The sequence below is a fragment of the Poecilia reticulata genome, linkage group LG1 (assembly GCF_000633615.1).
Source record: "Poecilia reticulata strain Guanapo linkage group LG1, Guppy_female_1.0+MT, whole genome shotgun sequence".
In the NCBI taxonomy this organism is placed as follows: Eukaryota; Metazoa; Chordata; class Actinopteri; order Cyprinodontiformes; family Poeciliidae; genus Poecilia; species Poecilia reticulata.
The window spans coordinates 21,789,363-21,810,997 of NC_024331.1; the positions used below are offsets into that span (position 1 = coordinate 21,789,363).

The 21,635-nt window shown below is 37.8% G+C and overlaps 5 protein-coding genes and 1 long non-coding RNA gene across 8 annotated transcripts in view; 3 read left to right on the top strand and 3 right to left on the bottom strand.

Annotated features, from left to right (window-relative positions):
- Nucleotides 1–955, bottom strand: part of LOC103469257 (recombining binding protein suppressor of hairless-like) — a 6,954-nt gene extending 5,999 nt beyond the window's left edge. Inside the window, exons 1-2 of the mRNA XM_008416832.2 lie at nucleotides 689–955; nucleotides 12–50 (exon numbers count right to left, since the gene is read on the bottom strand). Of these exons, the coding sequence (XP_008415054.1) occupies nucleotides 12–50; nucleotides 689–708 (59 nt within the window). The 5' untranslated portion in view covers nucleotides 709–955. The remainder of the gene's footprint in view (nucleotides 1–11; nucleotides 51–688) is intronic.
- The window catches only part of LOC103469268 (uncharacterized), a 16,783-nt gene extending 8,089 nt beyond the window's left edge, over nucleotides 1–8,694 (top strand). The window contains exon 3 of the long non-coding RNA XR_534325.2: nucleotides 8,611–8,694. This is a non-coding gene — a long non-coding RNA (uncharacterized LOC103469268). The remainder of the gene's footprint in view (nucleotides 1–8,610) is intronic.
- Nucleotides 1,294–10,142, bottom strand: hgsnat (heparan-alpha-glucosaminide N-acetyltransferase). Of its 2 annotated transcripts, none has more exons than XM_008416851.2 (18): nucleotides 9,918–10,142; nucleotides 8,654–8,769; nucleotides 8,389–8,525; nucleotides 7,580–7,698; nucleotides 7,380–7,449; nucleotides 7,107–7,176; nucleotides 6,890–6,990; nucleotides 5,954–6,030; nucleotides 5,812–5,842; nucleotides 5,425–5,585; nucleotides 5,150–5,265; nucleotides 4,909–5,030; nucleotides 4,540–4,666; nucleotides 3,918–4,004; nucleotides 3,729–3,806; nucleotides 3,073–3,143; nucleotides 2,401–2,513; nucleotides 1,294–2,253 (listed from the first exon to the last, which is right to left on the bottom strand). In XM_008416851.2, the coding sequence occupies exons 1-18, from the start codon at nucleotides 10,102–10,104 to the stop codon at nucleotides 2,072–2,074; spliced, it is 1,965 nt and encodes a 654-aa protein (XP_008415073.1). In that variant the 5' UTR covers nucleotides 10,105–10,142; the 3' UTR covers nucleotides 1,294–2,071. The 2 variants fall into 2 exon arrangements, with proteins under 2 accessions (XP_008415073.1, XP_008415078.1); XM_008416856.2 differs by lacking the exon at nucleotides 9,918–10,142 and adding an exon at nucleotides 9,052–9,279 and having other exon boundaries at nucleotides 1,295–2,253.
- LOC103469288 (dynactin subunit 6) lies at nucleotides 8,698–13,950 on the top strand. The gene is made up of 8 exons (XM_008416870.1): nucleotides 8,698–8,787; nucleotides 10,811–10,955; nucleotides 11,131–11,195; nucleotides 11,296–11,401; nucleotides 11,507–11,592; nucleotides 11,697–11,744; nucleotides 11,831–11,973; nucleotides 13,150–13,950. Exons 2-8 carry the CDS (start codon nucleotides 10,927–10,929, stop codon nucleotides 13,240–13,242), a joined length of 570 nt encoding a protein of 189 aa, XP_008415092.1. The 5' UTR covers nucleotides 8,698–8,787; nucleotides 10,811–10,926; the 3' UTR covers nucleotides 13,243–13,950.
- Nucleotides 13,481–21,635, bottom strand: part of gtf2e2 (general transcription factor IIE, polypeptide 2, beta) — a 15,466-nt gene continuing 7,311 nt past the window's right edge. For both annotated transcript variants that reach the window (XM_008416898.2, XM_008416907.2), the window contains exons 3-8: nucleotides 16,114–16,196; nucleotides 15,393–15,500; nucleotides 14,862–15,044; nucleotides 14,507–14,600; nucleotides 14,297–14,412; nucleotides 13,481–14,147 (exon numbers count right to left, since the gene is read on the bottom strand). In XM_008416898.2, the coding sequence (XP_008415120.1) occupies nucleotides 14,028–14,147; nucleotides 14,297–14,412; nucleotides 14,507–14,600; nucleotides 14,862–15,044; nucleotides 15,393–15,500; nucleotides 16,114–16,196 (704 nt within the window). In that variant the 3' untranslated portion in view covers nucleotides 13,481–14,027. The remainder of the gene's footprint in view (nucleotides 14,148–14,296; nucleotides 14,413–14,506; nucleotides 14,601–14,861; nucleotides 15,045–15,392; nucleotides 15,501–16,113; nucleotides 16,197–21,635) is intronic.
- smim18 (small integral membrane protein 18) overlaps nucleotides 17,231–21,635 on the top strand; it is a 7,373-nt gene continuing 2,968 nt past the window's right edge. The window contains exon 1 of the mRNA XM_008416884.2: nucleotides 17,231–17,447. The gene's annotated coding sequence lies outside the window, so the exon portion shown is untranslated. The remainder of the gene's footprint in view (nucleotides 17,448–21,635) is intronic.

Here is a 21,635-nt window from a genome sequence, read left to right on the forward strand (position 1 = left end):
TTTCTACTTACCTCGTTAACCGTCGAGGCAGATGTTGCTCACTAAACTTCCTGCAAAACAACAACAGGATTTGATGCATTTTACGTATTGTTTTAGTATACAGCAGCAAAAAAGCCAAAGTTTAGCCTCTGTAACTGTCCTAAAAGTTAGAGTTTATTGCGCAATAGTTATTCCACTGTTATTTCACCAGGAATATAATCATTCAGCAGCTATAATAGTAAAATGAACAGATGTTGAGATGGAACAGGCTGTTGTGGAGCATGGTAAGAGAATTGGCTATAATAAACCAATACTTTCAAAAAGAAGGCAGTAACAGATATCGTTTTAAACTGTTGAGACAAATAAATTAGTTTTAATTGCGAAAATGTCGCCATTAACATGTTTTAGGGATATACAGGAGAAATAGAGGCAAAAACTGATTAAGAAAACATACATAAAACGAAATATATGCACTAATATGAAATAATTAAGGAGAAATTCAAGAGCAAGAGAACCAGAATGCTGCGAAAAATAGTTTTGAGAAACTGACCCAGCATTAAAGCACAAGCTGAATTCGGTGAGATTTCTGAGTTAACAACGCTAATATTTAAAAAACTATTACTTCCTATATGAATAAAAACTCTGTGAAACCTTCTCTATGTGATAACTTCACATTTTTCAACCACATTATGGTCCAATTTCTACTTACCCCGTCACGACGGGCGCCATCTTCGAATCTCCCCTCCACCCTCCCCATCGGAAAAAAAAATCCAACAATCGCGAGATCCCACCCCCAAGCTCTCGCCAAAGCCAATCCGCTTCAGAAAAACCGTCCTAGCAGAGACGAGATTGACGGAGGGAGATGTGATGGGGGGAAAGGGTGAGAGAAGTGGGAGGGGGAAAAGAGAAGGGTGGCGATGGGGTGACCAACAGAAAGCACACGCCAAAACAGGCGTGGGAAAGTAGTTAAATCGCGCGAGAATAGGAAACTTACTGTTGACACGAACCGATAACCCACAGGCATCGCGAGATTAAGAGGCACCTTTACTACCCGTTTTTTTAGTTCTCTCATGGCACTCTCACTGTTACATGATTCCCACGACTTCTCTTAGGCAATACAGACCAACCTTTTGACATACAGGCTGAATATAAATAACATCTACTAACACGAATTATATTTTAAAGCCGTCCTTTAGGACAAGCTAAAATTTAAGAAAATATTTGGCTTTCTTTTGTTTTCAAAAGAAATTGTAAGGTGCCAGGTAAAGTATATTTAAAATCAAAACAACAATTCTTAATTATCTTTATTAAATACATTTCAAATTATGAACAATATAAAAAAAAATTCCATGTATAAAAGTTTGACAAAATCAATTCAAAAAGTACAAGATGAACAATTATCTCAAAATCTGACAGCATTTGGATAATCAGCATGATTTACATTTAATTTCTTGTAAATGTGCTCAAACATTTCTATGAGTCTATCTGATGTTTGTGGAAATAAACAGCATTGTTGTTTTAAAACATGTTAGCACAAGTCAATGACAGGATTTTGCAAATATTTGATGACAAGTAGTGAAATCAATTAAAGTCTGCTGGCATCCTAAATTCACTTCCCAGATGTTTTTTCCCCCCCTAAAAAACAAATGGGGTAACACATTACAATTTTGAGCTAAAAAAACTGATTAACTGATCTAAACCTATTACTGGTTTAGATCAGTTAATCTAAACCATTAATCTGCTTTTCGGTTTTCAGAGACCGAAAACCAGATTTAAAGAGAACAAATATATACTTGGAAATATTAACCAAAAATGTGAAAAAAAAAAGTAATTTGCGCTCCACATTTTTGGCCCTGCAGTCTAATGATCATTAACAAAAGATGCAAGATGAGAAAAGCAATGGTGATGTCTGCTTTGTAAGACAAAATCAAACCAGTTTAGAAAAAAGTAATTATTATTGCACTTATAAAGTAAATTAATACCTGTTCCCACATGGTTTTAAATGTTATCACCAGCAATTCAGATGTAAAAAAAAAATAAAATAAAATATTTGCATTGCTTGTGCACTGCTGCCGATTTAGTAAGCGGTCCTTTAGATTTTCCAGAAAATCCTCTTTCTGTAGAGGATGTAAGAGATAACAACCCACAAAGATGTGGCGAGAACATTCTGGATGAGGTGCTCAGCGTGTGACTGGCTGTTGGCCATGCGCCAGCGGAAGGGAAAGTAGTCCTCAAACACTTCATGCCCCACATACACCAGAATGGAGTTCATACCTGAAATTAGGAAAACGAGTTGGAGTGAAGGAACAGTCACAATGGCTCCCAATCCATCAAACAGGTACAGGGGCTTATCTTGATCATGACAAATTATATAAATACAGTCTAGCCATTCAGTTCTGTATTTTTAACAGAAATGCTCACCAGGGTAGTAGAAAGGTGCCCCAGACCACCATTTCTTAACATCAATTGTGTAGTAGACCAGCACAAGCAACACAAAGGCAAAACAAGCCAATGTTGTCACATAGGACAGTGACCTAGAGGTGATACAAAGAGACACAAGATAATTATTAAAGATGTTGAGATTAGGTGTTCTCAAGTTAGTTAAAAGTAAAATGGGAAACTGCACATCAATGAATATGGGTACAATCTGAAGCGAGTGTCTTGGCAGGCTGACAGTATAACACTGTCAATCAGATTACCTCAATAACATGATTAATACTAATTGAACAGATACAACCTGAAGTAAAGCTCCTGGGTTGGAAAAGAACTCAAAATAAAGGAGCATTTCTCCTACAAATAAATATCTCCATTGGTTGCATGCCTACAAGTCTACTGACATACACAATCTAATATTTTTATTCTTAAGATAGGATGTTTGATGTGTTTACAGAACAAAATGTACAAGTTTTCTTAGGTGAAAAATTAATTAGAAAAAAAAAAACATGATTGTCAGAAAATGTTAAGTATTTACATTTTAAAATTAAAAACAATTGTTTGGGAAAACGTTCTTAAGCATTTGTTCAACTAACACAAAAAGGTAACCACACTTGGACTACACTTTCCCATATTACAATACTTAGGAGCAAACCTTACCACAAGTTCTTGTTGACAGGAATGAAACCTCTGTCTGTGGAGCACTCGGTCAGAACTGCTGATATGGTTCCCTGTGGAATGAAGAACAGTCAATTATCCAGAGGGGAGGAAAAATAACCAACAGGAAACATACTTTTCAGTACAATTAGTAATTTCAGAAATGTAAATATTGAAACTGTTTTTAAATCACCTAGCCTGATGAACTCATGCTGAGATGCTAAACTAGTATATTGAAGACGACCGTTGTTAAAAGAAAGTACACCTACTATAAGTTTTAGGGGTTTTAATACGGCCTATGGTGTGTTGTAAGAGCAAACATCAAATTTAAATTTAACCTCAATTTTACAAAATACACCACAGACTTGACTGCCCATTATCTTTTCAAACAAACAAAAAACTATTTGTAAATGCTGTGTGAGGAAAAATAAGGGGCATTCTTGGTGCTTTCACATTACAAAGAATTTTTTTTTCTACTTTTCTTCAAGCTTAGTAGCTTTTTAAGTTTTTCTCTTTTCCTCAGATGTGACTCTTTTATTCCTAAATGAATGTATGTGTGCATATGGTGTCTTTGAAAACATAATCGGCCCGTGAGTTCTCAGATCTACTAGTCTGGTTTTATTTCATGTTTGTACAAAGTTAATAGGTAATTATCTCACCAGTAAGAGACCCCAGATGAGAAATCTTGAAATAACACTTGTAGGAACATCTCTGTAGTGCAAAAGTATCTTTCCAGCCTGAGCACAAAAAAGTATATGCATGTTATAACCACTTACTGGATATTACTATCCTATATATTTATTTACTTTTTTTTTCTTTTTTTTACAAAGTATTAAATAAATACTAACCTGTAATCCAAGAAAAGCCATAAGGACAGAGTTAATGCTTCCCAAAACACCTTCTGGATCAAAAGGCATCTTAGTTGCATAAATCACCTGAATATTACAATGAAAACAAAGAGGTGTTCATGTAAATATTCTAAAACTGATTCAGCTTACTTTTCAGTAATATTTGTGTAACTGTGGGAGGGCCTCTTAGGAAGAAAGTCTTTATAATTAGAGCTGCACCGATCACAATGTTGTCATCAATTTCCAATCAATTTCCTGAGAAGCCTTGACTTAACTGCAGATATCTTACCATGTCATATAAAATACATTCTTCCATCAATCCATTCATTGTCTAGACTCACATATCTATGAAAATGGGGGTTTGAGGTTATGAGGGCTTGTACCCATCATAGGAAATACAGTTTCTTGTCTTTTAGTACACCTTAGTGATACTGAGAATAGGTAACTTTTAGTCTTCTTAGCGCTGTTGCTGCCATAAGGAAGTAGGGCTTAGGTATGGTGTGTTCACTCATTTGAAAGGTTTATTTTAACACTGCTGACTTGCCGGTCTGGGCTGATCAAGTAGAAATTTCTTGGTGCATCTCTAATAATAAAATTAGCACAAAATAAACATTGCACAAACCTTTGATGAGGGACTTTGGTAAATATGCTGTTCTCCCAATAGCCTGCGGTCAATGTAACCAGCTGCTCCGCCTGTGCAGTTCACATGGAGGCCCATATCCCCGATCCCACCTGGACCCAGGTATCCTCTGTACCAACAGGAAGGGATAAATTCATGTTACTGATAGGGCAGACAGAGGAGCAGGATTGACTGCTTCAGTCTTATCTAAAAATTATGTACAAAAGAAAATATTTGTTGAAGTTTACAAATGAAACTGGACTTAATGCAGTAAAAGCATCCAGTGGTCCTGAGGAGGTATACATTTCTCACTTAGGGAAAATGTCTTCCCAACAATTTATTGTTGCTGCAGAAAAGCACTAGTTGACTCACGTTGGGCAGTCTGGTACAGGAAGAAGGAAAGTGAGGCACAGCCAAACAATTTCCATAAGAAGCACACAAAGCCAGGCTGGCCAGTAAAGTATTATATCAAGACCAGGAGACCACCAAGCATCCTGGAAAACAGACAATTCTCATTAGCAGTTGGAACAAATTAAAGATTTTCTAAAGATTTCTTTAAAAGAAATATTAAGAAATATTAAATAATGATAGCAAAGCAAAGCTTTTGGCTGACTGTTGTGAGTATGTCTAGATGTCCTCTTGCCACCAGTAAGTCCAAACTAGCAACAACCAAGTACGACCAGGCGAGGCGCTGCAGCACACCCGGGATCCTCAAGTTGTCCAACGATACTATGGAGTAAATGAAAAACTTAAGGCAAAGACACAAGATGAAAGACTACAACAAATGTAAGCTATAAAAGCCAATTTTATACACTTTAGGACTGAATTCAGCAAAAAATAATCAATAATAAATGACAAACAACATCCACTGGAGACATTTATTCTTACACGGTCCAAGGCAGTAGTTTGGGTTAATGATGAAGACACCAATGAGAAACAGCTGAGAGCTCCTCCATAAGACTTTCTTGAGCAGAGAGGTACGATTCGCTCCCCCGCGCAGCAATGAGTTGATGGAGAGTGCGATGGATGTGCCCATGATGAACACAAACCTGGTGGAGGTCGGAGACATGCAGTGAAGGGAGAGAAGATGAAACATAACTGGAAGGGACCATTAGGACTACCATAAGAAAGACAAACGTTGGGGGCTGAAAACTCTTGCACTCTTATTCCCTTCCCGTGTACGTATAAAATAATTGTAGGTAAAATAATAGCATGGAAATATCCTTTATTGTTCCACAGTGGGGAAATTCATATAAAATAATTAACTTGTCTTACCAAGGAAAAACAAGATCAGCAATTGTAAGACCTATGAAGCGAAGGACAATAAATAAATCAACAAAATGAACGACAACAAAAGGCAAGATGACAACAGATAAAAGCACTAAAAAAAGGAAGAAAGCTAAAAGGTTAGGCTCACCATTCCAGCTTGAATGTCTGAAGAACCAGTATCGTCCTCCTCCATAGTTCACAAACACCATAATAACCAAAGAGATCCTACAGAAATTTGAAAAGATGGAAAAACTTTTCATAAAGAGTGCCTTGCACGTCAGTGTCCTTGCAACTATTCACATCCCCCTGAGTTTGTTCAAATATTGTCAGATTAAAACCACAAATATTATTATGTATATTATTGTGAATTTGTGTAACAAACCAACAGAACATTGTGCATCATTGTGAAGCAAAAAAAAAGGGATGCATCAGGGCTTAATATTTTTTTAAATAAAAATCTTGAATATCTTGTGCACATTTGTATTCTATCTGACAAACCTAAATAAAACCCAGTGCAAATAAAACCCATCAAATCAGTCCGGGTAAGGGAAGCATTATTTACAGATGAACATCATCATAATGCTAAAAAACTGGAAATGTAGGCACCAAAACAACTAAGGCAGAGTCAGAAGATCACATTTTGGTAACAGAATGACTCCAAACATACAACCAGATTTAAACAAAATGGTTAGATTTGAAAAGTTTAGCCCTTCAAGACCTGTGTAAAATCTCTGCTTCAAAGCACCTAATTAAAATGATCCTATCACAGCATGTTGAGGTAATTAGTGAAAAAGTTTATGGGGAAGGAATACTTTTGAAAGGGACTAAATACCAGAACGTTTGACCACAAACTCTGTCTTTTTAAATCAAAAACAAGCAACTAAGCCGTATCTTTTTTTATGATAATGTAGCACCAAGAAACTGAGTATGTTTGCTAGTGTGGAAGTAAAATAATATGTGATTGTTTCAATATCTCATTTGTTGTGAGAATCACATGAAATAAAGATGACAAGTCAGGCTAAAGTTGTAAATCACTTAATGCTGCGTCAGCAGAGCTGGACTGAAATGCAGGGGCGGGTCTTACCCTCTGAACGTGTCGAGCGATCGAAGCCTTCTGTTGGCGTTGGCCGGGGAAGGGAGGATGTTGTCAGTAACTAACCCGTCTGTCCGAGGAGACCCCAGTTCCTGGATGGTTGGAGTAAGTTCACATGTGAACTTTATTGCATTCTACCAAAATCAGGTGCTTAAATCACAAAGGAACTTTAGAAAAAAAAAAAAAACCTGCAGGGAGAAACACTCACAGAATTAATGAGCCTCTCTGTCTCCATGGTCCCACTGATTCTGAGGACGAAACCCCTTACGACACCAAGTCTAGACAAGAATCACAGTGTGCTTACGGGGAACCGCTTTCAAACACAGCACTTCATAAAAGACTGGTGCTTGAGAGATTTACATACATTTTTATCCAACAACACTGCAGATATTACACATGAAAACACACACACAAGACTTAAAACTACATCTTATTAGGAAATGATTTAATAAAAAAGACAAAAATTATAAATCAGCCCCACCTTAATACTCTACATCCGACGGCAAATATCAAGGCCAGTCCCACAAAGACAAAAAAAGCAACCAAGATCGCTGCATGGAAAAAGCGGGACATTAGTGTAAAGAAATGTTATTTGTACAAGCCTCATTCCAGGGCTCGAAATATTTAACCTTCATCTATATGACCCCAGTGTAATCAAGCATTCATGTGTGTGACACTCACGCATATTACTGTTTACAGGCTCTGAATTGGTCACTAGGGAGCAGTTAGTGAGCGAGACGGTGTTGAGGTTTTTCATCCACAGAGAGTAGTTCCCATGCTCCCCGAAGTGGAATTGAACTCTGAGAATTAAAACAACAAACACAGTAAATTTAACTGGTTATTAAATTATTTAATAAAGACTGTCACTTATCCTTGCTTTTGTATATACTATGCCAAGCAAAAAGAAAAAAAAAAAAAAGTCATACTGCTAGAACGTTTTTATTTAATCGTGTCAAAACTACAAATTACTTTGTATTTTATTGGAATTTGATTTGCGGTAGACAAGCATGAACTAGTGCATAACTGTAGGTCTAATGGAGAGAGATAAATGGCTTTTTTTTTTTTACATTTTTATAAATAAAAAACTGTAAAGTGTGGGGTGCATTTGCATTCAGCGCTCAATCCATCCTCTGAAAAAGGAGAGGATGGACCTTACTGCAAACCTATCAAAACATGACTGTCCAGCTAAACTAACAAGCTGAGCAAGAAAGGCATTAATGAAATGAATGCCAAAATAAAGCCAAATAAAATACTGTAGACAGTTGTCTACAGTGGCTGTGACATTATAAGACTTTTCAAGACAACATAGATAGCCAGTTGATGCATATTTATAACTCGTAATTCTTTTTTTAATTGCTCAAGTGTCAAAGTCAACATGCAATTGAATTCAATAGTTGATATGGAAGTTCTGTCACCAAGCATATGATGATTAGGCAGTAAATTAACCATTTCTCATACACAAAGAACTACAATGTGTTTAATAGACCTACTTGCAGAGCTCCTGGGCATCAGGAGTGCTGTTGAGCTGCAGAGTTATTTCATGCTGTGTGCTCACAGAAAAGTCAGCAGAACCGGGCTGGCCAGGGCTGCTCCCTGCTGGCACCACCCCCAGATGCTGGTACAAACACTAGCAGCACATATGGAAATACATCAATAAACGCATCAGATGTTTGTTTGGTTTTTTTTTTTTTTTTGATTGTTTTCTGATGCAGGACAGTCAAGAAGAGCTGCATAAACTGGTAGGTTGGAGCTTACCTGGTAGCAGCGCTCTGACCTCCAGGACACCAGGACCTCCGTCTCCAGCTCGTTGCTGACTGTCAAAAGAGCCTCATCCATCTTCAAACCAACGTGTTTAGAGTGACCGAAGTCAGCTGGAGAGAAGAAAATAGGTCAGATGACATCCATTAACAATCGGCTTCTACATAATAAACTAAAGCGTTCTAGCATATTATGTTCGGTTCTTCATAGAAAACAAAACAAACAAAAAAAAATCAATGCACAGCTACTATAAAAACCACTTAGATAATCAGAAACATTTACAATGATTTGTTCTGAAATAAACGCGCACGCAAGCTCGGGTTTTCAGGATATGATCAACAAATGTCCTAAATATGCGGTTGTACAGATTAAAGAGAAAGAGGGCTATTCCCAACCAGTTTGGTAGCAGAAATGCTAGTTAGCAAAAAGGTGCGGAGGACTAAAGCATGTGAGAGGTCTGCAGTGTATATGGCTGCTGAGTTCACTGGTCACATGCTGAGTTAATCCATAAATAGCCCTAAGAGGGAAGTTCAAATATTTGCGGCTCAATTTCCAAACCAAAACTCAGAAATACGGTCAAGCCGTTCGACCTCTTAAACATTAGCTTCGCACATACATGGTGGCTTACGGTAAAAGAGCACTAGGAGTGGCCTTGCAGGCGGATAAAAAAATAAATAAAACAGTCAAGTAAGTATTTATGACATTGCTATTGCTTTCACATACTTGTGTTATACCCAAAATAAATATTTCATTATTTTACTGTGGATTTTTGGAGACAGATTCAGTGAAAGAACTTATGCTAATCCAGACTCTATGTAGTGTTCAGAAATGTATTTCTCTGAAATCCTAATAGGTGGCAATAAACCGTCTTTGGATTCTTTTAAAGTGTCGATGAGACTATATCCAGAATAAATATTTCATATTTTTGCTGTACAGTTTTAGAGTATCTCCTAACGCTTATCCAGGATATGCTTAATTGACTACTACTTAGAGGTTTTCTTCTCTCAAGCCAAAGGAGGTAACAACAAACTCTTTGGATTATGCTCCCCTTTAGTGACAGATAATAGTTTCAACCTTCTTCAAGTACATAGGTTGGTGATTCACTCTTTGAGGGGTGACTCGTTAACGATTTCTTAAAACTGTTGTAAATAGTTAGAAAGGGTTGCGAAAAGTTTTACTTAACATTAGCCAAATGGCTATGTTGCTAATCAAGCCACAAAGAAGTGTATCTGATTTTATTTGCCAACATTCATTTACTTACGCGCAGAGATTTCAGCCATTAGTGGTCCTACGCAAACGGCAATAACGACAACAATGACAGCGAGGAAAAGGATATTAGCTTGTTTGGGTTGCTTCATTTCTTTTCGCTTTCCCGGCTTCTCTCTCGCAGCTGAATATGTGTGTGAAGATATGCGTTTTGGGTTTTCTCCTGGTTTCTTTTTTGCCATGTATTCAACTTCCTACACTTCCTTGTTGTTATATTATAGAGGAAGCGTGGAGGGACAAAAATAGTTCCGCTGTTCAGAAAATTGTCACATCAATTTTGCAATCAGACAGGCAGCAGGTGTTATACATAAATTAAATAAATGAATGTTCAAATAAAACAATGAATGTGCCAACAATCACACCAAAAATAGAGACATAGTAATGTGTACAATGTGCCAGATATGGTTGTTTTTTTGACGCTCCATTTTCTTTCAAATGCCTACAAGAAGGATAAATAAATAGGAGCTGTATTAAAAAAAATGCAGTGGAAATAATAATTAAAATTAACAGGGCAAAAATGTGTAATGCTAATATGGTGAAATAATAATAATAATAATAAACAGATCAATTGTCACACTGTATACCATTTTCTAAAACACTTATTTTTGTGCCGTTTTTGGCACATTAACTACTTTATTGAATTGTGATTTGGTTATCCTTTTTTAAGTGTAGGTCTCCATCATATTGATCAAATTATTTCCTGTAAGCAGTCATTAGAGTTGGTTGCTATGGTAACTGCTTCTTAAGACAGTTAAATTAGTATACGTTTTAAAAGTGTACCTCCATAAAAATGCCTGAATGTTTTTTGTTTGTTTGTTTGTTTGTTTTTTTACACTTCAGCAGTAGTAGTGTAATGTTAGTATAGTGCTGTTTGGTATGTGTTTACAGTGGAGCAGGAGCTATTACATTGACAGACGCATGCGCACATTCAGAGGGTGGAGAAAAGGATTTCCAATCGATACCCGAGTGAATCAACGCAGCCTCCCATCAGAGCAGCTCTTGCCATGGCAGACAAATTAAACGCACAGAAAAGGTAATGTAAGCATAGGTTTATGTCCAATCATTAGGTTAACTGCTATTTGTTTAGAAATAATTGAGAACTGGTGGCAGGGAAGTAGTTTTACCGCTTTTTCTAACGTGTCGAGAAAAGTATCTAATTAGCACCCTAAGCTAGCATTGTTAAGCGGTTACTTCTGCTGTTTTCGCAGTGTTAAAATAGCAGCTGGGGCTGTAGTCTGTGTTGAAAGCGAGATCAGAGGAGATGTTACTATTGGTAAGATGATCTGCTTTTGAAAAAAAAAGTAGCAAACACATAAGCCAAGAGATTTTGCAAATGGATTGTAACTTGTCTTTACTGTAACTGTTTGTTTCAGGCCCTAGAACAGTGGTCCATCCAAAAGCTCGGATTATAGCAGAGGCAGGACCCATTGTGATTGGAGAAGGCAACCTAATTGAAGAACAAGCTCTGATCATCAACAGGTGAGGATTAGACTCATCTTACAAGTATTTATCAAATTTGAATATGGATAGAGCTTTACAACAAATCTTAAGGGTAAAAATGTTACACATTTGTATAAATCTCAGCTATCCAGAAAACATCACCCCGGACTCTGAAGTGGAGCCAAAGACCATGACCATTGGTACAAACAACGTGTTTGAAGTCGGCTGTGGTATCCTTTTTTGACAATCCTGTGCCTGTTATTGTGTATAAATAATTGCAAATGTTGCGCTTTCATAATTCCAAACCAGATTTGCCTCAACTGTTATTAAACAGTATCTCAAGCCTTGAAAATTGGTGACAACAACGTCATTGAATCTAAAGGTGGACTCTACCAAATTCAGCTATTAGAACCAAAATCTAATAGAATTACTCACCATATTTTCTTTTTCTTGTGTCTTGCCATCTAGCTGACGTTGGCAGGAATGTGATTCTCACCAGTGGATGTATCATTGGAGCCTTCTGTCAGGTCAACACCTGTGAGGTCATACCTGAGAACACAGTCATATATGGCTCTGGATGTATGAGGAGAGTTCAAACAGAGAGACCACAGGTATGGATACATATGGTTTTGCACGTCCAGGTTACAGAGAAATATTCCAGGTGTAGGATTATCATTTTTATTTTGGTGTCACAGTAGAATAAATGAATACATTTTTCTATTGGGACTATTGATTCATCTCAATTGAAACTAGCAGGTATTCTATACCCCTGCCACTTTACCCACTAGGTATACATAAACTATTTTCCTTACTTTTAGACATCCCTGCATGACTGAAAGTTTTGTATGTGTACTTAGCTACTCTGACCAATTTTTATGATGGATCAAATGTTCAGAAGTAGAGGAGGGGGAAGGTTTACACTGTTTAACCCCAATGACTCTTAAATTCTACTCCTGGAAAAATGGTTATTCTTATCTTAACATTTAGTGGGATCTACAGATGATAAAGGAAAACAAACATGGATGCCATGATTTTTACATCAAGGTGCTGCGGATGTTCAGCCGGCGCTGAACATCGTCTGCTTGCTGGGTTAAAGAGAGCAGGTTTAAAACTACAGCTGACAAGCTTAGTGCCTGGTAAGCTGCTGACTGAAGGCTCTACTCAAGCAAATACCTGAACTGTTTAACCAGCTAATATCACTTTCAAAATTGCATTGCTGCATAAAGAGCAGAAATAAGCCAGTCTTGTATAAACACTACAAAGAGTGCAGTGCCCCCTTTTTTATTGTCTTCTTTATCACATTTTTAATTCCAGACACAGATAACCTGGCTATGAATATAAATGATCATTTTTATTTAGGGGAAAAAGGCAATCCAACCAATCTACTCCCATGTGAAGATATAATTGCATCCATGTGAAGATATAATTGCATCCATTGATAAATTATGAATTATCTATGGTTGCCACCCCTCCCTGATTACCGCTTAATCTGTCAAATCAAGAAACCACTTAAATAGAACCCATTTAGAAAAATGAAATGGGGTAAAATGTGTCAAGAACAACACATCTTGCCTCTATGAAAATTTAAGTGTTTGACATTTGTTAGTCTGATAGGGTTACAAAGACATCTCTAAGGGTTTGGGCCTCCATGAAACCACAATGAGCCATTATCTGCATTTGGAGAAAGTATGCAACAGTGGTGAAGCTATCCAGGACATCCTACATTTTTAGGATTTTGTTTTTGCCATGTTTATGCTCTTTATTGAAATGTTTTATTGTCATTACAGCCGCAGACCCTCCAACTCGACTTCCTGATGAAGATTTTGCCAAACTACCACCATTTGAAGAAAACAATTAAAGCAAGCCAGACTACCAGTTAAAATGCAACAGTAAACTGTTTAAATTAAATTGCTTTGTTTGAAGGTAACATATGTACATAGTTATTAAACACCAAGAATGGTGCCCTTTTGGTATTTTCTACTCTAACAGTAGATCAATCATTTCCTTTTACCTGTTTGCTAGTTTATTCTTTTCTAAAATAAAAATAAAAAATTCCCTCAAATTTTGGGAGATGGACTTAAAGTATTGACCAATTATTGTAAGAGATTTGAAACTGTATTGTGAAACAATTAAATTTATTAAAATAAATCCCCAAATTTTGTATTTTGAACCACTGTACCATGGTTCTGCAAAGTAAAAGCACTGGAGTCTTCTGAGAGTCCACAAGAAGAAAAGATGGAGATGTTTTCATGCTGGGTCTTCCACACATATGGTTACCATCAGAACATCTCTTAACTCAAATTGCACCTTTCAAAACACGTCTTTGCTTTCAACTAAAAGTAATCAGAGTAATATTAACACATATTAACCACATTTACATTTTATCTGTAAGGATGATGTGCCCACTTCTGTCCAGCCTTCATGTGCTTACAGATCTCAGTACTCTTCCCAAAAACGTCCTTGAGGTTTGACCAGTGACTCTAAAAAGCATTCCACAACACTGCTGCTATTGGCTCCATGTAATGTCTATTGATCCCTGGAGGGAATGAAAATAAAGGAACATGCTAGGTTTTTTTTTTTTTTTTTTTTGACAGAACCGCAACAAAGTCTGCATTGTACAGCCAGCGGCTTCATTTGCTGCCACCTCGGATTATAGTGAGCGGTTTCACTTCTTTGCCGGCACACCATCCGTGTAGTCCTCCAGAACTCCTGCCAGATGGTTGTTATGGGTTTTGAATTGTCTCTTCCTCTGCCCGCTTTGCTTCTTTCTCTTTTGAACTGGCATCTGCAGGGAAGCCAGAATCCAAAGTTAAACAAGATGGTTGTTCTAGTACAGAATAAGCGTGACTACAAATATATTTTTTCTTGTCTCTAAAAGAAGGTTTTATACAAACTTGCTGAAATAAATAAATATAAGACAGAAAAGAAACTGACCACTTTCTTTGGTCCAGTCTCTTGCATGGAAGAGATGCCCTGTTTTTTCAAGTACTCTTCGATTTTCTCTTCATCTATGGAGTCCACTGGCACGCTCCTCCACAGCTTCTGAAATTCTGCAGTGCAAAGTGAGGAACAACAAAAATAAAATGAGAAGTCAAAGTCTGCTGGTTCAGAGGCAAACTTATAATAATAAAGAAAAATTCTCACCTTCATCTACTACGAACTGGCAATGCTTGTCGTTGTAGAACAAGATCTTTTTCTTGTCTGGTCTTGTTACAAATACAATCTGATCCCCCAAAGCCTGTGGAAGACAATTGAGTTTTTAGCCCCCTGCAGAACTATTTATGCCTCTTGACCTTAGACACATTTTTTGGTTTAGTGCGTTTCTTGGTCTTCATTTCACACACAGTTTCTAACAAACCCCTTGTGCCTTGACAGAACATTTGCATTTATATGGTTGGAACGTGACAAAATAGGAAGAGGCGTAAAAACTTTTGGAAGTCACCATTTGTAGTAGCTATGCCAATTGTTATCTTCTCTCATATAATTGACTTTAAATTACCTTGATAGCCTTAGCAGAATTAGGGAGTCCCTCTTCCACATCGTCCAGCAGCACTCCCCCCAGCCCCAGCTGGTCGTGTTTGTCCAGCAGCCTCAATAAAGCCTTCTTGTCCTTCAGGTTGTATTTGGGCTTAAACCCATACGTTCCGTCACGAACCTCAATTTTTGGGTTGTTGACCAAGGCCTGAAGTTTGGGACAAAGATGTACTTACATGTAAAGCTGTTGTCATTTTACTCAACATTTATTCAAAACAAAGTTGCAAAAATCATGAACTGGAAAGGTATTGGATCACAAGTCTATTAATAAATGATAACTTTGGACGGCCTGAACATCCATACCCTTAAAAAATAAAAGTATACAACATTGGAAGCAAGCGACTTGTAAAGGTTTAGGATTTCTACACAGATGATGTAAATGTAAAGAATCAGTTTTAAACGTAGGATAAAGTTTATGAGGAATGTTTGAGGAAAGAACCAATTCTTCTTGAGGTGACAAAGAGCTGCGTTGACCCTGAACATGACAGGAGCACACCTCAGTCATTAGCCATTGTTTCTGTTTCAGACTGATGTCAAGAAGTTTGGTCTCATCCAGTATCTCATCAAGGGTCAGGAAGTGGGTGTCGCCATTCTGATGCCTCGTCTGTAAACAGGACAAAGATCAGGCAAAGTTAAAACAACATGTAGGAGAAACACCTGCTAACACAAAACTATTTCACAGTATTTATTTTACTTTTTAAAATATCTTCATTGCAAACCATTGACCAATTCAGCAATGTCTTCTGCAAGTTGGCAGCTAAAATGTCAGGGTGCTTTGCAGCTTTTAAAACTCGCATCAACAGATGGCACAAAAATACAAGCATTAAAAAGAAATCTGTCGAGTGATATGCGAGTTCAGCAAAAAAAAAAAAGATGAGTCACAGCGCAGACAGAAGATCGCTGCCTTTCTGCAGAGCCGCAGAATGATAAACAAGCTGTTTATGTACCCAAAGAAAGACTCGAGAGCAAATGTTACACAGTGGACAAGTCTGACTCATCCTGCTGATATGATCACCCCCGAAAAATAGACTTTTTTATGAAGCTGTGATGGAGATGACTGGATAATAAAAAATGAATGGTGGTGTAGGAAGTGTTGAGCCAGCCCGACTCTGATCTCAACACTTTTCATGCAATTAGGAATGACATAAAAACATTTGACCCAAAAACATTCAAATCTACACGAAGCCTACTAATGCTCTTTTTAAACACGTGCTTACCTTCATGTAGTTGACAATCTTGGCCAGGCAGCCAAACTTGTACCCAGCGCTTGCTTTGCTGTTAATGCTTCCATTTGCAGATTCTGTGGAATACAGAAAAAAACAAAAACAGTAAAAAAAAAAAAAAAAAAAAAAAACAGAAACCATTATATAATAAGCACAGTCGATATAATACACGAAATGTGTGAAATGTTTCTTATAGTGAAAAATTTTTAAAAATCAATGCAGTGCTTTTTTCCAAAATGTAATGAAATGTGGGTTGATTCAGTTAAACGTCTGATATTCTGCTATAAAAAAAAGCTACGTTTAGGTGAAGTGTTGCAGCTTTCTGAAACTGTGTTGCAACAAATACAAAATTTAGAAACACATTTTTCATTTTGCGTCACATCAAAGTCATGAATGTCCACAGTGACATTAACGTAAAATATTCTAACTTTCTCTACATTTGATTAGCAATTCTTAAAATTGTTATAATATTTAACATCTTTTCACACTGATGTCATTTGGACCTATCCGAACAAAAAATAATTTAATTTGACCTATAAAATAATATTTCAGGAGGTTCATAGAAATAGCTAATGTGAGGTGGATTTGGCCCAGGTGGCTTGGGAAAAATAACAGAAAATTTTGAAATTTGGGGGAAATGTTATTATGTATTATTTTTCACATGCAACATAAGTGTGTTTCCAAACTTAATGATTAAATATTAATATTAACATAACTGTGGCTGAGCAGTCTTGGCAGTCAAACTAAAAACTTAATGTATTTACAAGGCTCTGCCTGAAAATATGAGTAGGAGTATTTTTTGGGTACAATTTGGATATCATTTTCTAAGGGATCCAGGAGAGAAAAAGATCTAGTTTGAACTGCATGAACTTCAATAAAATGGGTCTAATATCTGCTATGGTCCAGTCACAACACCCTTCACTACCTCCCTGAAGTGAGCTCTGACCAATCACGGTTCAAAACAGACACCGATTTATAAATGACTCACGGTGTGGGAAGGAGCCTCTGTGGCTGTTAACTGAACAGTGGGCAGAACAGCGAATTTCTGACAGCTCTGCTAGCGAATGGTGTGGGAGCAGGGGCGGAGGGAAAGAGCCAATGACGGGGAGAAGCCTGATCTGTTCAGGAGATGCATGAAGAGCTGCAAGGAGTGGCGGAGGAGGAGAGCGGGTGCACGAGCGAAGGCTGAAAGTGCATGAGTGTGCCGAGGAGAGCAGGTTGATGTGCGAGTGTGAGCGAGGGGAAGATCCAAGAGACAGGGGGAGAACTGAAAACAAGGGAGCTCATCTTTTATCCAGCATCTTTAAGAGGCTGAGCCAGACACGCAGGTGAGTTGGTATATATTTTTTTTCCAGATAAAGTGTAGTCTGAATCATGTTTGACATGAACCGATCACAACAACCCACTGCCTGACCTGAAAACAAAAACTGTTGTTGGTTTCAATCTTAGGACTAGTGGTAGGTGTTTTTTAAGCTGCTGAATCACAAACGTTAAAATGCAGCAAATTCATATTTACAAATCAAATCTATTTCGCTTAATGTTCTTTAAAACTGCAGCATTTCTAAATAATAGCAATGAAAAAATTACATTTAAAACCTTTAGCCGTCAGATGCAATAGTAAGGCCAAAATTGCTTGCACACACACACACACACACACACACACACGCACACGCACGCACGCACGCACGCACGCACGCACGCACGCACGCACGCACAGAGAGGATTAAATAAACATGGACCAGTCTGCACTCTTCTCTGGTTGAATAACAAGCACCAGAATATCCGTTTCTGCGTCTGCGCAGGCGTTCATGAGCGTCATGTCTGCGTTTGTCAGAACACACAGCTCTGAGGAAACTGCTGCGGTTACGACAAACCAGTGATGGGGGTAAAATCGGCGAAGAGATGGCCAGGAAAACACCATCAGGAATGTGTGGGTTTTTTTCTGAGTGGCGGCCAATTTTGAGAGAGCATTACGTAGTCCTGCAACAGCTACTAACCATGGCTGGGGTGGGGCTCTCGCAAAGGGGGGGTTGGTGGCAGATGCTGCAGGGAGCCAAAGTGTCCCCTAATGATGGTTTGGAAACCAGAAATATCAAGCTGGAAACATGCGGGGGGGATGAAGGAGGTCAGCTAAGGTTAGTCTGTGAGGTTGTTGCCATGGCAATGAATCTGAGTGAAATTGATATGACATGGATTATAAAGTTAAAATTGCATTAACTGAAAGAAAGCGCACACACAAAAGCTTATGCCAGATCTCAATAATACAGAAAAATAAACGTGCAACTAGGTCTAGGATATTAACGATGATCAATTGATGAAATAAAATCACTAAACCGCATACAGTAACTTTAATTTATTGACCTCATTATGAAACTGACAGCGGAAAATTCAACGAGAAATGCCACAATACAGTCAGTTTTGAGGATTTTCAAACATTGGAATTTTATCATTATGACAAATTAAAATTCTTATAATATTTCTTATGATAAACGATAAGATAAATTCCCATACATAATGGCCAGAGTTTGTTTTAACTCAAGTTTTTAACTAATGTAATCATTAACACCAAGTGCTGACTGGATGGTCTAAAACTAAATAAATAGGTGGAACCATCATACCAGAGCCCTAGGCAGTAGTTAGAACACTCTTCAGAGCAGATGTCTTTACTGAGTCAAAGTCAGTCATTTTCATCATTAGTTATAAACACCTACGTTTACAACTGGAAGCAAAGACCAAGGAAGCCATTAAAATAACCGTTTTAAAGTGACATCTCTTTCATAGTGTGATGTCACCTCTACTTCCAAAGTGAATAAATAGCTATCAATGTGCAAAGAGCAGGGGTGAAAGTAAGGGAGTACGGCAGGGTACTGCGTACCCCTAAAAGATTTAGCGGGGGTACGCAGTACCTGCAAGAGAGGGGAGCGGCTGTCTGCTGTAAAGAATCAACGGATTCACTGTGCAGCTGTGAGTTCGCCCACTAATCAGCCATGACTGATTAGTTTTTCAAGAACAATCTAAAACACGACTTAATCGTTTAATAAATAGCTTTTTTCCCCATTTCATATTGTTTCTGAACTCTTTGTGCTTTGCTAGAGCAGAGGTGCAATATGTCGATCACGGAAGGTTTTGAGTCGATCTCGGCATTAGGTGACAAACTGAACGCCATCAGGACGCTGAGACCAGCACGCCTTCCTCTCACTCCTTACCAAAACATTCGTAACTTTATTAAAGAACAAAAAAAAAAAAAAATCAACAAAAGGTGTTCAAATTAATGATCCAACAACAATAATCTCAGTGGTTATTGTTTCAACAAGGTGTTGCGCAATTCTGTGTGTTTCGGTTCCATTACCAAAATAACGAGCAGAGCAGGAGTTTAAGATTAACTAATCAACCACCGCTGTGATCGCAAAATAAATATCAAGCCTGAAAACCTAATATCGTAACGGACTGAATGTTATGTTTTTAACGTAATCTCTGGTCGGCTTGTGGAGTGCAGGAGGTTGCCATGGCAACCGCTGTGCTTAAATGACATAGAGAGAAGGAGAGTAAAAAAGTAGGAGTGGTTTTGAGTTGATCACCTGTTCAGGTTGCTTTACCTTTGTTTACCTTTGATGTGGCGCATTACAGCCGCTGTAGTTTCTGAACTTTCAATAAACGACAAACTTGGACTAATTACCTCGTTCTTTGTGACTATATGTCATTCACAACAAACATCAAACACGGTAAATATGTTTAACAAACAAATGGCTTCTACCGCGATAATGATGTGAAATTAAATTAATTGTCTAATATTAAAAATTGTTTGGCGCTATCGGGCTCAGAGTCTGAGAGGCTTTTCCTAACCCATCCTGATAAAGTTATCAAACAATTTTTTTTGGCTCTTATTTAGTGGAAACATTGATGTTGATGAGATCTTCCCCAAAATGATAACCTTTTTCAATCTTTATAGCTCCACTGTTGAAAATGAGGTTCTAACATTCACAAATGACATTGAAATAAAATCCAGTCCAACATCTGGTTTGAGGTGATTCCTTTGGAACCTGTTGGAGGAAAAATATCCCAACTTCAGAAGATGAGCTTTTAACCTAACAGAGCTCTGTGGTTCCTCCTCAGTATGAGAGTCAGGGTGAGGAGGTGCCATGTTAGGAAGAGAAGTGGAAGCTGCAGGATCTTCAGAACAAACAGGTCATGATGTTAGGCTACTGATAATTCATCTGTCTGGACACAGGATCAATAGAACCAGTTTAAAAGCTAAAACGAATGGTTATATGCCAGACATGAAAAACTGGGATGCACTCCATGCCATGATGTTCAGAATTTAGGTCTCATAGTATCTCAATGTGTCAACGTTGCAGCCAGTGGGCTGAAGGAGGAAATACAGCTCCATTCTGTAGCAATTCAAGAGCTACCCAGCTTTTATCGCTTCGCGAGAAAATCAGCACAGAAACTCCAAAGCACACATACACATACATACACACACACATATATAACAATATATATATTGTTTTTTTCACAGTACCCCCAATAATAACTACTTTCACCCCTGGCAAAGAGTGATCTTTTATCTTCTTCTAGTTCTATAAAATCTACCAGAAAGTTTATAAAAAAAACAACAAAGGTGGCTTATGGAAGCAGAAACAATTAATTTGATCTTTTCTTGCAAAAGCAGATCAGTACTAACACTTAAGTTATTTAAATATTTATCCCACATTGTATTTTTTCCTAATATTATAGACATCTAAAAATCAATATCAGCCGGCCAGATCTTTATGAAAAGTAAAGACTGGATGTAGGCCACAAAATCCTAAGAGGTGGAAGTAAGTGGTGCAGAATAAATTATTGAACACGGCCTTCGAATCAAAAATGCAACCCCTTAAGAGAACTGAAGCGAGGGCGCTAAGAGTTATTTCAGATAACAAGAAGCTCTAAAGATACATTTACAGGCCCTTCTACTATTATTCTGTAGCATTAAAGCAGGTGTTTCACATGTAACACCAGAATGAGTTGGAAGCTCAAGGAGGAAATGGACAGGAAATGTAATCTAAGAAAACTGGGAAAGAGACAAGCACTTTAGTTCCTCTGCTCAGTGTTTTCTATCTGTCAGCAATCTGGGTCAGCTACCTCTCTCTCTCTCTCTCTCTCTCTCTGTGTGTGTCAGGAACATGATTGCGCACTCGTGCGTGTGTGTGTGTGTGTGTGTGTGTGTGTGTGTGTGTGCGCGTGTGTGTGGGCAGAAATCCTTGCACACCTCAGAGTGTTTCAAAGTGGTTGGCGATGGCTAAAAGAACGACTGATGAGAGACAATTTGTCTAACCATATGGCTACTGAACATCTCCTAATTTAACAATGCAGTTCCTTAGATACAATACCTATATTGTAAAAACTATACAAACTATTTTTGCAAATATCCATTATAACTTGCTTTACACAAGGCTACCAAAATGTTGATCGATTCAAATACTTTCCGATGAGAAAATGTGTTTATAATAGAGATGTGCCGATCAGGTTTTTTCCTG

What these genes read in the sequence shown, in the direction of transcription:
- hgsnat (XM_008416851.2), bottom strand. Translation starts at nt 10,104, where the DNA reads ATGGCAAAAAAGAAACCAGGAGAAAACCCAAAACGCATATCTTCACAC. An exon ending in TCGCTCGACACGTTCAGAGG is followed by an intron (nt 6,031 to 6,889) that starts GTAAGACCCGCC and finishes AAATTTCTGTAG; the next exon opens with GATCTCTTTGGTTATTATGG. An exon ending in TGGCTTTTCTTGGATTACAG is followed by an intron (nt 3,807 to 3,917) that starts GTTAGTATTTAT and finishes TTTTGTGCTCAG; the next exon opens with GCTGGAAAGATACTTTTGCA.
- LOC103469288 (XM_008416870.1), top strand. Translation starts at nt 10,927, where the DNA reads ATGGCAGACAAATTAAACGCACAGAAAAG. An exon ending in CAAGCTCTGATCATCAACAG is followed by an intron (nt 11,402 to 11,506) that starts GTGAGGATTAGA and finishes TATAAATCTCAG; the next exon opens with CTATCCAGAAAACATCACCC. An exon ending in TTCAAACAGAGAGACCACAG is followed by an intron (nt 11,974 to 13,149) that starts GTATGGATACAT and finishes TTGTCATTACAG; the next exon opens with CCGCAGACCCTCCAACTCGA.